This window comes from Ostrinia nubilalis, chromosome 22 (assembly GCF_963855985.1).
Source record: "Ostrinia nubilalis chromosome 22, ilOstNubi1.1, whole genome shotgun sequence".
Taxonomy (NCBI): domain Eukaryota; kingdom Metazoa; phylum Arthropoda; class Insecta; order Lepidoptera; family Crambidae; genus Ostrinia; species Ostrinia nubilalis.
In genome coordinates, this window is record NC_087109.1 from 7,424,832 (window position 1) to 7,437,957 (window position 13,126).

A 13,126-nucleotide genomic window follows, 5' to 3' on the forward strand; every position below is an offset into this window, starting at 1 on the left:
TTTTCACAATTTCTGTTTAAAAAAATATACCTATCGATAGGGTATGTTATTCTGATGAATAAGTATCATTAAACGTTTTTCTCTAAAACCAATAGTTTGGCTGGAAAAAAATATTTTCCATTTTGTTGTATGGAATGAAACATAAAGTGGTCGATTTCGACTAAGCCTTGACAGATTTTGCTTTGAAACTAATTGAGCCTTGTTTTATGGCTTGTTGACTATAATCCTACACTAACAGCGCGCGCCCAAAGTTGCCCGTTCAGAAGTTATGAGGTTCCAAAAATTAAAAAAAAAGTAAGTAAAAGTATCTTTTTTTGGGTATATCTTTTAAGATTCAACTAAAACATAAAAATTCTATACTTAAGTAACGTAATTAACCTTACTCTTGTCGTCTTATCTAAAGAAAAGTCAATTTTACTTACTTTAATTTCCATTTTTCGGAACTCATAACTTCTGAACGGGCAACTTTGGGCGCGCGCTGATAGTGTAGGATTATAGTCAACAAGCCATAAAACAAGGCTCAAGTAGTTTCAAAGCAAAATCTGTCAAGGCTTAGTCGAAATCGACCACTTTATGTTTCATTCCATACAACAAAAATGGAAAATATTTTTTTCCAGCCAAACTATTGGTTTTAGAGAAAAACGTTTAATGATATTTATTCATTAAAATAACATACCATATCGATAGGTATTTTTTTTAAACAGAAATTTTGAAAAAAAAAATCACTTATTTTATTACTTTTAATTTTATTAAAATGTGTTTTTATCAGTCATTTAAGGTTAATTTACATTATTAACGTATATAATCTTTATATTTTCGTTAAATGTTTAAAGATACTCAAAAAAAAAGTCACTTTTACTTACTTTTTTTTATTTTTCAGAACCTCATAACTTATGAACGGGCAACTTTGGGCGCGCGCTGATAGTGTAGGATTATAGTCAACAAGCCATAGAACAAGGCTCAAGTAGTTTCAAAGCAAGATCTGTCAAGACTTAGTCAAAATCGATCACTTTATGTTTCATTTCATACAACGAAAATGGAAAATATTTTTTTCCAACCAAACTATTAGTTTTAGAGAAAAACTTGTGCAGCATTTATTCATCAGAATAACGTAACCTATCGACAGGTAATTTTTTCAAATAGAAATTGTGAAAAAAATCGCTATGTCCATAAATCTCAATTTCGATCCATAGTGTGACGCCAGGGTTGTGACCTCATTTATTGCTCCAACCCACATAATACAAGATGTTGAGCTCACCTACCAAAAGCCGTCAGCGCTGCGGCTCAGTAGCGCAGGACTAGCGCAATGCAAGGAGGTCGCACACTCACCAAAAGCACGCGGGGTGCTACTCGCTGAGCAATAGCCATCGTCGCGCACGCTGCGGCCGCCGGGCGTGCCACTAGCGCCGCGGCTCAGTAGCGCGGGACTAGCGCGCTGCTCCTCGTATGATGGCGCTGTGTGGGTGACCACTCCGCTGCCGGAGAGGGAGGCCTGGGTAAATTAGTAATTTAAAATAAATTATTTCATTGAAATGTTTCCTAGTTAGAAGCAATATTAACCTTAACGATAACCAAATGAATGGTTTATTGCTCAGGACTATTATTTTATTTTGTTAATGGTGTGACTGGGGCCTTATGTAGGGCAGCCCTGTATTATAGGACTCCAGGTTCCACCCGTGAGGTTGAATGTATACAATCAGAAGACATGAACACTTGAACAGTGAAAAGACATGAATACAATACAATTCCTTAAAAAAAGGCACGAAAATTCTTGTATAATTTAAATGGTTGTAATAGACATCCGAACTCGAAAGATATCGCATTAATTTATTTAGAAAACAGTGTCATGATTGAGCAACAAGCCATTTCATATACCTACGTAAAGTTCCTACTCGTATATGAAACAACCTTGACCTTTAACCTTGTAAAATTTCAATAGATATCTGGATAAACTGGATAAAAACCAGATTCAAAGAATTTATCAGTCGAACAAGCATTGTGTCGATGCACGTGTAAACCGTAACAAAATAGGCGCCATTTCATGAAGCCCTATTGTTTAAATTGACAGATTCTGAGGCAATGATATTGTTTTATCTGTACTCGAAACAAATGAATGATATTCCGTATGTGGAGTAGGATTTCCAATGCACGTGTAACGAAATAAAAACATTAGTTTTCGTCGCAAAGTTCAGTCAATAGCTAACTTTTATCCATGTTGACAAACATAATCGAATTACGTCGATATGAAGTCTCGATAATCATATAGCTTTGTAATCCAATTAGGTAGTTAGTTACTTATTTCCTTGAATTCCAAACCAACTAGGACTTGAACTCGATACTTGAACGACACAATTATAAACTTCTACGAATGTATGATGTATGAACAAGGTCAATTTTTTCGCTGTAATGAAAGCTCGCGACATAAACTCTGGAAATAATAATACAGAGGTATCAACTGCCCTCAGCATCCCTAACACATAATTTCCGTCAAAATCCCCTTCCTACTTTACCTAGATAATTCCGTATCTATTGGTTCTTGCCCTTCTATTCTGCTTTAAGTTTGTAAATTATGCATCTTTCGACGCGGACTACTTAATACGTATATTATGTCATGTAAACTGAGTACACCGTGACTTACCATAGTAGGCACCTTCTCAGGGTAGCCATCCTTGTCGCAGTGGTGCCTCCGGGCCGGCAGCGCGTTCGTCAGGTCCGGTTTATGGCCCTCATCTGAATCCTGTACAAGCAATAACCATAATTATAATCGCCGGAGAGAGTGGTTAACATAAATAATATCGATAACACACATCATACTTTTCTCTGTGCCTTACGAAATATCATGTTTCCTTTGCAGACGCAAAGCTGTTAGAAATTAGAACAATAAATATGTTTAGTAAAAATAGTAAATATCTTCAGTAATTAAAACATTAGGATTACTTGTATTTTCAGGTAGACCATCTTCGGCTTAAAGTTACGAAGTTGAAAGTGAAATACTTTTGCGAATCCTTTAAAGTGTTTTAAAGAATTTTAAAGCGCAGTACCTATTTATTTAATAAAAATATGATGTTATCAAGTTTTTCTTTGTTAAAAAACTATGTAAAATCCCGTAAAGTACCCGTAGATAAAGTGCACTTACAATAGAGATAAAATGTGAATGTAAATCATGGTAAGGTAGATCAAATGGATCTTAATTTATCTGTCAATATTAGGAAGCGCAGCGTACAACCGGTCTTTGTGGAAATCTGTGGGAGGCCTTTGACCAGTGGACGTCCTTTCGTTGAAACAAACATGTGAAAACTGAAACCCACCTGAGCCCTGTGGGGCGAGGAGCCACGTCGAGACCCGCTACTGGGGGACCTGTTGCTCGCCTCTGAAACAAAACAAACAACTCTTTTTGGTAAAACATAATATCGTGTTTTAGTTGCAGTTGAGACATATAAAAAGTTTAAAAAAAAAGTTCCTGGACAACATCTACAAAACATACGTTAAGGCTTATGTAATAAATCCCATTAATTAGGCCCACGTTAATTACTATTTGCACCGACACGACAGTGTCACGTGCCGCTGCATCTGACGGCTGCCGGCCATTGTTCGATGCACGTGAAATATTGCGATTTGCACCTGCACGGTGAACGACTGGTTTCTGTGTTTGTTAGTAGGTAAGTAGTTACCTCAGGTAGCTACCTATACCTAGGTATGGTTTATGGTATGGTTTGATCACTTTAAGATCGTGACATGTAACTAACAATAAACAAATAATATTTTCATTACTCTAAAGTATTTTGTACATTTGAACAGTGAAGTGGTTAAAAAACAAAATAAAATAATTTTTAACCAGCTCACGCGTGCCGTCGTTACGCCAGTTGCTTCTAAACTACTGAAAAACTTGAAAAATTTATGGGTTCTGCCCGTTTTATTATCATCTTTGAAAATATCAATCATTAGACCCAAACATTCTATGGTTCAAATCTATTTCTCTCTAAGTTTCTAAGACGGAACTGAAGGTATCCTACATTGAGTTTTGTGGTGGGAAACTTGCCGTTCGATCGGCTTCCAGTTGTGTGGTTCTCTGACTTCGTAGTCGCGTTCATTACGCTTCGCGAAGTAATAATTCCTCTAATAAGTTGCAACTTGGTTATTTAGAATGTTTGTTACTCAATCAAAAGCGTAAACATATTTACCTAAATGAATAAAGATACAAACACACATGATGCTCGTAAAATGTCATGCTTATTAGCACGTTTGAAAAGAGAGAGAATAAGTTCTAAAACTTATATTTATAGCAATGTATAAGTGAAAAGAAACTGCTCAGCTACGGTACAGTCAGCGTCATGTAGTTCGTGACACCCAAAGTAGTTAAAAAGCTCGCAACACGCTTTGTTACAATAAAATTGGAATAAGGTTGTGTTGTCAATAAAAATTAAAAATACATACTACTGTTTATTATTGTTGCTGCAAAAGTCTTTTAAATGAAAACAAAACACTCGATAAAGTTTTCAACTGAGCAAAACAGCTCATGTAAAAACTTTTAATAAGCAAGCCAACTCTTCAAATCAGTTATACTCGTGCAGTTTCACACAATACTTTCAAGGGTTTGCACGAGCTTTTTAAGTTCATTTCGTATGAAAAGCTCTTATGTGCCTTAAGCAATAAGTAATCGTGGTTAAAAGAACTTTAAAAGTCTATTATAGAATAAATAAATAGACGCAAAATAAGAGAAAGAGGGTTATAATAATGCTTACACGAAATATGGTATTTCATAAAATAAGGCGAGTCCAAAAAGACTTCGGCCGGGTGCTTATAAAAATTGAAAAATTTAATTTTAATCGAGAATATGTAAATATAAAGCAAAATTAATAATCCTAATTTGGAGTCCAGGTAACGTGCTGATGCGCAGTGGGGATGGGCTTGTACATCAGGTAGTATTGTTGCGCCGTCTTGCGAGCCAATCGGTAGTCCCGGCCCATAGAGTTTCAATAACTAAACTAAGCGTTTAGATAACTCTTTTATAATGCGAACAGCTAGGGACTGGAATTTGCTGCCTGCTGCTGTCTTTCCTGAACACTATAATCCGGGCCTTTTCAAGGCCAGAGCGAATAGGCACTTACAGAGCTGATACATCCTAGACTTAACACCAGGTGCGATTGCGGTCAAATGCCTGCCTTGTCTTGCATTAAAAAAAAACCGAAATCTCGAAGTCACTAGCTGCGTGACCGGTCGTTGTGGAAATCCTTATTGATTAATTTTTCTTCTGCTTCTCCCTCTCGACCGCATTGAATGAATCGTTGACTGCCAGGACATTTCGGATCGGCTTGACCCCTTGGCGCTGCGTAGAGATGTATCCTCACTGTGCATCTTCTATCGCATGTATCACGGGGAGTGTGTTGGAAACCAACAAGGAGTTTTTATACTTTTTATTACTTTTTCTTCTAAACAAAATAAAATCAACTTCTTCTACTTTGACAGCTCAAGAAAGTTGTTTCATTTCATACATTTTATACATATTTTAATACATTATTCAGTAATACAATAATTAATTTATGTCATAAGCAACATAAATTTGGTGCCGAAACCCATACATCATTTACATTGGTTTTTTTGTGTGCTGCTGGAAAATTATCCCGAGGGCCAACGCCGGCATAGTTGCCGATTGCAGTAGATAATTATGGCTACACAGGTTTGTGGTGACACTAATAACCAAAAAACCAAACTGTTACAAGGGCAGTGCAAGGCCGCTATAACACGATGTGTTACTTTTTTGGACAAAAAGTCAGACCCGAGTGTGTTTGAACTGACGAACCGAAGGAAGGCAGTTGAAGAAGCGTTCGCGCGCTATAACCAGCTGGCGGACGAGGCCATTTTGCAAGGCCAGGAGGTGTTGGACGGTGACGAGGAGTTCGAGGACCGCTATTACGATGCCCTCTCCCGGATCGACGCTCTTCTGGACCGCCGCAGCAGTGCTTCGCCGCTGGGGTTTGCAAGTGCCGTGGACGTTTCGACGCCGCTGTTCGAGACCACGAAGCTGCCTCCAATAGAAATTCAATCGTTTGACGGTAACAACGTCTGTGCATACAAGCCATTCGTTGAGCTTTTTATGGAATTAATAGGAAAAAACTGTAAGTTATCCAATGTACAAAAATTATATTATTTAAAGGGCTATTTAAAGGGCGAGGCCTTAAATCTTGTAAATAATTTGCCTCTCATAAACCAGTCGTATGATGACGCTCTTGCTTTGTTGAATAGGAGATACGACACTAAGGGACTAATGATTAAAACGCATATTAGTGCTATTTTAGATCTGCCTAGCATTACGCGTGGCACTGCCCAGGCCATCCGTTCCTTAGTGTCACAGATTTCACAGCAAATGAGCGCGCTACGTAGTTATGATGAACCTGTAGAAAGCTGGGACTCCATATTGGTTTGCGTTATAATGAAAAAATTTGATTTACTGACTGTAAGATTGTTTAATGCAGAGCAGGACTTTCGTAGCATGCCCAGTATGGAGTCGCTGCTGAGTTTTCTAGAGAGACGTGCTATCTCGCTCGAGGCTAGCTCGGCTTGTGACACGAGCCGTACAGAAAGGGCTTCGATGTCTTTTCATACTTCCACTTGTAATACAAAATCTAATCCAAAGTTTATTAATGTAAAAGCAACAACTATTCCTTGTTTATTATGTAAAAATAGTTGTCACAAATTGTACAAATGTCCTACTTTTTTATCAATGACGCTTTCAGAAAGGCTTTCACATGTAAATAATTACAATTTATGTAAAATATGTTTAAATAAGCATGCACAAAAATGTAGATACCATTTTACATGTTTTTTATGCAAAGAGAATTCCCATAATTCTTTAATACATAATAATTCATTTGAACAATCAAAATCTGTACATAATATTAATACATTGCATGCATCCAACAATGTAAATAATTCATGTCAATCTGAAACTGTACATACTCATCCAAATAATAATTTGTTTCCCACTACTTATTCACACAGGCAAAATAATATGCCTCATGTCGTCAAGACTGTATTAGACTCAGGGAGTCAAGCTTCTTTTTGTAATCAGGCCTTGGTCGTCATGCCAGGTCTTCATACATATTATAATACAAAGGTATTTCATACATTGGGTCAAACTCGATGGGTGTCTTGGTGACTCTGATCCATTCATAAATATGGTTTCGATGGTTTTCATTGCTTTTACATTATGATATCTTTTTATTTATACAAGTGAGGAAACTTGAACCAAGTTTATTTTTATTTACATTAATTTCAGTTATCTTTCAATATGAATGTTAAGTGTTTTGTGTTTGTTTTAATTGCTTATGTGTTCTGATAAAATTCGAAAATATAATGTTATACATAGACCGATACATTTCCAGAGATTGCTAAGAATCTAGATTTCATGATTGCTTTGATTTATACACCTGAAAATGTTATCTTTCATAATTGTATTTTAAGAGTAATAATTTCAAGTTCAGTTAGTTTAATCATAAGTTTTTATTCATTGTTTAATACAAGTAACTTTAATTCTAGTGCGTGTTGCATTTCGCGCGCGAGACTATGTTGGAAACCAACAAGGAGTTTTTATACTTTTTATTACTTTTTCTTCTAAACAAAATAAAATCAACTTCTTCTACTTTGACAGCTCAAGAAAGTTGTTTCATTTCATACATTTTATACATATTTTAATACATTATTCAGTAATACAATAATTAATTTATGTCATAAGCAACAGAGTGCTCCGAAGAATTGTCCGGACTTATTCCTGCCGCCACTTTTCGCCACCGATCTACCCGACAGCACTTACATCCCCATCACTTAGATGGTTGGCAGTCCACAACAGTACGTTTCTCTACAAACTTCCTGTCCCGTACAACCAAACTGTGGAATGGACTGTCGTCTGCGGTGTTTCCGGACGGATACGACCTGCTAGCTTTCAAGAAGAGAACGTATCTTCAACTTAAAGGCCGGCAACGCACCTGTAACGCCCCTGGGTCTGCGGGTGTCTATGGGCGACGGTAATCACTTACCATTAGGTGATCCGTCTGCTCGTTTGCCTCCTGTCACATAAGAAAAAACTATCATATCTCAGAAGCTCACCACGACTGTTGTCCCGCAGCTCGCCGGGCCCGACGCTGTTGCCCAGTACGGGCATGCCCGCCATGCCGGCGGCTACTCTCCCTCCCCCTTCATGGTACAACTGCGACAAACAAGAAACATCATCATCAGGTCATTTGGTCCCTGCAGGAGGCCAATAGAGGATTTGGTCTACACTCCCCTCTCTGGCCAGACAGGCTGGACAGGCCTAGTGAGCGAACACCTTTTTTTGCGTCAGAAAATGCTTTGTGCATACCTGGCTGATGGGGACAGTCAGTCAGCGGGTCATGTGGGACTCTTCCCGCCTGGAGGGCGGGGCCTACCCACTAAAACCCGATGGTGGTTGGACTCCACTGCAATAGCTGGGCCATTTGGCCTACACTCCCCACGGTGGCCAGACGAGTTGGGGATGCCAATGCTTGCATATTTATACCTTAGTTCGCCTCTTACAACATACACAGTTGAAGTGGGGAGGGTTCTTTTTTACTCAACTTAAACCACATGAACAACTAACACTATCTGATTAAAACCTAACTGGTTCGATTAGTTAATGGTCCAAAGTCAAAATCATGTCTATACAGGAGCTGCAGTGATGGGAATGACAGGTGGGATTAATCCTGATTGCTATCAGTGTGGTTTGCCTTTACGACGCCGTAATTTGACTGGATTTCAGGTGTTGATAGATATTTAATTATGTTACATACCTACTAAGTTCTATGACTACCCGTTCCTGTCAAAATTTTATTTAATTTTATTAAATATTATTTCTAGAAAAAATCTTGCTATAGGTTGGTTATATTTTTTTCTAAAACCTAAGAACTATTCGTAATTTATCACCAATAGCCCAATATTTCTTTTGTAACACGAGCCTGTAAATTGCCAGCTATCTCGGTAACATAATTTGGAAACCTTTTAGCAAAATAATGAAAACTCTTTGTACCCCACAAAACAGTATAAAAACGTATAACATTATTATGTCCGTATTTCTCCTCAAAATGGCGCCTATTTTTATGGCGCTTGATAAGAATTCAAAAGATTCTTAGCTTCTACACGTTTCTTCTATTATAAACCCTTCACGCCTCATTAATTACAGTTGGGCCACTGAAAAGTGTATTTTCAGCCGCATCTCGTCTTACATTATTATCATCATCATAATTTAATAGTTATCAAGATTTAAAGTGTGAAAAAGTCATCATTTTGTAACGACGACGTAAACATCACAAAGCACGATTTCCTGCAGCCATTTTCTCCTACTATTTTCTTGTGGTCGTCGGTCCATCGGGCGAAGGAGAGTTCTATTCTACGCTGCACGTAGAATGTGCTAATTATTGTAAACATAATTCAGTCTAAAAAAACATTCAGTCTAAGTCTTATTTAACTAATTTTGTTTATGTATCGCTGTTGGTTTCTATAAAAATAAATAAATTAATTAATTAATACCATAAGTGAAAAAACTTTAGCATCCTAATTTGCCTACAAAACCTCGTAGATCTATAGAGCGCTACGTCGTAGACTCGTAGTCAAACAGCTACGAACTCGTAGTTCGTAGCGCTACGACCGCTACGACAAATATTGAAAGTTGGACAAGTGCATCTGCTTCGGACGTCGTCGGTGTCGATTAATTTCTTAATAATAAATGCTGTTAATTAAAATTTGAAGGTTTTTAGGTTATACGGAATTCAGTTTTGCAAAATTCAAAGTTACCACAGCACATTTTTTTTAACGTCCGTACGAATATTTTTATGTAAAACATTTTTTTTACACACTATACAAATGTAAACATGAACACAATCGATCAATAATGAACCGTATGTATGTTGATTCGAGTAGATATAGATCGACACTGCATAACAAAGGATTTCCGACCTTTTAAATGTAATAAAATCAGGTATTTGATGTCAAAATATTGTGTTTGTTTACATCCCGTGAATCTGCGCAAAAGAAATTCGTTAACAATTTGAAGCAGAACTTTTTAAAGCTGAAAAAGTTACAAATTGAAATCCTTGCTAATATGTTACATGTGACACCCTGCAAGGGCATCCTTACTGACGTTATGAAGGCTGTGCCAACATTATAAAATTAGTTGTATGAAGGACACGTTAACTTACGCGTTCACGGGGTAGAATGGGCGGTTGTAGATTCGCCGTTTTACGCGCGTTTGTGCATAGATAGATAACTGAACATAAAGCTAAAACTGTTATGATGCACCTTATGTAATTGTATTTAGGTGTTATTTCACAACAATTTAATTTTCACAACTAGCGGCCGCCCGCGACTTCGTACGCGTGGATCCCATTTTACCCCCTTAGGGGTGGAGTTTCGTAAAATCCTTTCTTAGCGGATGCTTACGTCATAACATCTACCTGCATGCCAAATTTCAGCCCGATCCGTCCAGTGGTTTGGGCTGTGCGTTGATAGATCACTATGTCAGTCAGTCAGTCAGTCACCTTTGAGTTTTATACAGGGTGTTAGGTAAATGGGTATATGAGCCGACACTAGCCCATGTTAACATGGGCATATAAATGGTATGGTGAAGTCAGTTTGATATCATTATTTTAATTTTCATACAAAATAAATTTTATAAAATCCGATTTGTATGAAAATTAAAATAATTAAAATGAAGATATCAATTTTCTGACTTCACCATACCATACATATAACCATGTTAACATGGGCTAGTATCGGCTCATATACCCATTTACCTAACACCCTGTATATTTAGATAATAGTCTTATAATAATTATGTTGACAGCACATAATGCAGGGTACGTTTTTCAAGTGTAAGCCTAGGCTTGTGTGTGTTTTAGCTTTTAAATAAATAAACCACTTCGATTCTTTTAATGTTTTCAGATTTGGCCAACACTCAACTCAATTACTTTCTATAAATACTTAAAAAACGCTTAGTCTGTAACAGCGGATAATAATTGTTCGTGAGGGACAGTAATGGATGCGTGACAAACCCTCCACTCCACTCTTAGCGAGTAATCAATTATGTTCACACTCTACGCTGCCTTAAGGATGCCATTATTTAAGTACACCTATGTACAAATATTATCCATTTAAGGTTCGAAGGCAATAAATGATTTTTTTAATACTTGAAAATCACTTATTTACTTAGGCTGGGTTGCACTATCTTACTTTAAGTATAACAAACATCTATAGTTCATTCAGCTTATTATGGTGATTTAGACAGATGAAACATTTCGTTTCATGAATCCAACTTCCTAAGAAAAAAATATTGAGGTATAAAAATCAATCACTTTTTTGTGACTTTATCCTTTCAAAATACAATTAGGAATAATCTTTCTCAATTAACCTAAACAAGAATTTAAAATACTTATTAGTTTATTAATATTACATGAAATGCATAATGCGTTAATCGGAACTTTTGCTATAATTGATATAATTATTGAAAAAAATGCATAATATTTAATTCTTTGTGATTTATTGTGTAACAACGTTTATTCCGTATCCAAATAATTAAAATTCGTAGATATAATTTTGATTTTTCGTAGATAAAATTAATAATCAAACAAATAAAAAGTCGATTAGATTTCTTAAGAAAATATTGTCGATTCTAAAAAATATCGATTAGGTTTAAAAGAAGCGCCTCACTAAATAGAAGTGTCATAATCACTTTCTTACGCTGAATAGACTATAAAATCTATAAAACTCCATACAAAAAAAACACTGGTTATCGTTATAGTTACGGTCAAAGTTAGGTGATGCAACTCAGCCTTACGTTTCTTTTTTCATTTAATTGTAGATGTTTCTATTTTGTTTACTAATAATCTAGTTAACACCTCCAGTTAAGAACAGTATAGTATACTTGTGTTATTATTTATTCCCCACATTAGTCCAACGCACGACATGTTAAAACTACCGAAACTCTATTCAGCATACAGTTGTCGGTGTCGGGACACCGACATCCTTATCGCCTATATTTGCTCAATCATTAAATAAACTCCACTTATAAAAACATGACTATGAATGCATCTATAAAGGATCACGGCCACGCCTGGTGAGTTGACTAATGTTGAGGGCTAAGGGAGTCAATTAAAAATGAAAGTTACCTTGGAAGGCTATTACCTACACTCGATTAGTAAATTAGCGATTGTTTCGCTACACGGTCATTCTACAATGACAATCACTATGGTTAGTAATACATTTGCCTTTTGCGTTTTAAAAGTGGTAACAGATTAGAACATTCTCTTGCAAAAGATAGATCTACTTCAATATGTCAGTCTTCGTCGAACACACTAATAACAATCCATGGGTTTTAATTTAAAAGTCAATAAACGGACAGAAGTTTGAAAATGTTTACTCCGAAACATGAAACCATTGATTCAAAGCCTTTCAAACAATCACATTGATATATTTATATGTAGGGGAGAAGGAGGTAAGATGGGGTGGCGGGTAAGACGGGGTACCCAGCAAAAATCACAGTTTAAACTGACCAATCACGCTCGTTTATACATCGTTCGATGCTCCGCCATGACACCTATCAGTCGCCCGGCCATTAACATCACAAGTGCACGCGTGTAAAATATATCTGGAAAAAACTGTTTTGCTGCAAATTGCTTGTCATATTTTCTTCTGTTTTGGCACGTGACTATGGTTTGTTTAATAACGCTAGCTGATGATGTGTGGCTGTGATTGATGCTTAAACAAACCTATAATAAGGTAGGCATTGTGTTTTCTAGAGATTGCCGTTTGTTTTTTTTCTTTGAATATTATTAGAAAATGGCTTAGCAGGCAAGATGGGGTAATGTCTTCTCCAAAACATCTCCTTTCCCTTCCGGTTACCAAAAAAACTTTTCGTGTTACTAAAAAACGTGGGAAAACACAAATTATCACGTCGTCTCCCTACAAACAAGAATTATAAGTCACCGCCCAAAAGAAAAAAGAAGAAAATTGAGAAAGTAGAAACAAAGAAGAGAAAAGAGGAATTGAAAAAAACAGAAGAAAGCTACTACAAAAACTCCAGCAAAAACAGCAAAACGACGAAGAGTTACAGAGACTTCAT

General features: G+C 36.6%; 1 protein-coding gene across 1 annotated transcript in view; it reads right to left on the reverse strand.

The window, feature by feature from the left end:
• LOC135082953 (sodium-dependent noradrenaline transporter-like) overlaps positions 1-13,126 on the reverse strand; it is a 40,935-nt gene that overhangs the window by 12,821 nt on the left and 14,988 nt on the right. The window contains exons 2-5 of the mRNA XM_063977720.1: positions 8,104-8,203; positions 3,309-3,370; positions 2,639-2,737; positions 1,330-1,492 (exon numbers count right to left, since the gene is read on the reverse strand). Of these exons, the coding sequence (XP_063833790.1) occupies positions 1,330-1,492; positions 2,639-2,737; positions 3,309-3,370; positions 8,104-8,167 (388 nt within the window). The 5' untranslated portion in view covers positions 8,168-8,203. The remainder of the gene's footprint in view (positions 1-1,329; positions 1,493-2,638; positions 2,738-3,308; positions 3,371-8,103; positions 8,204-13,126) is intronic.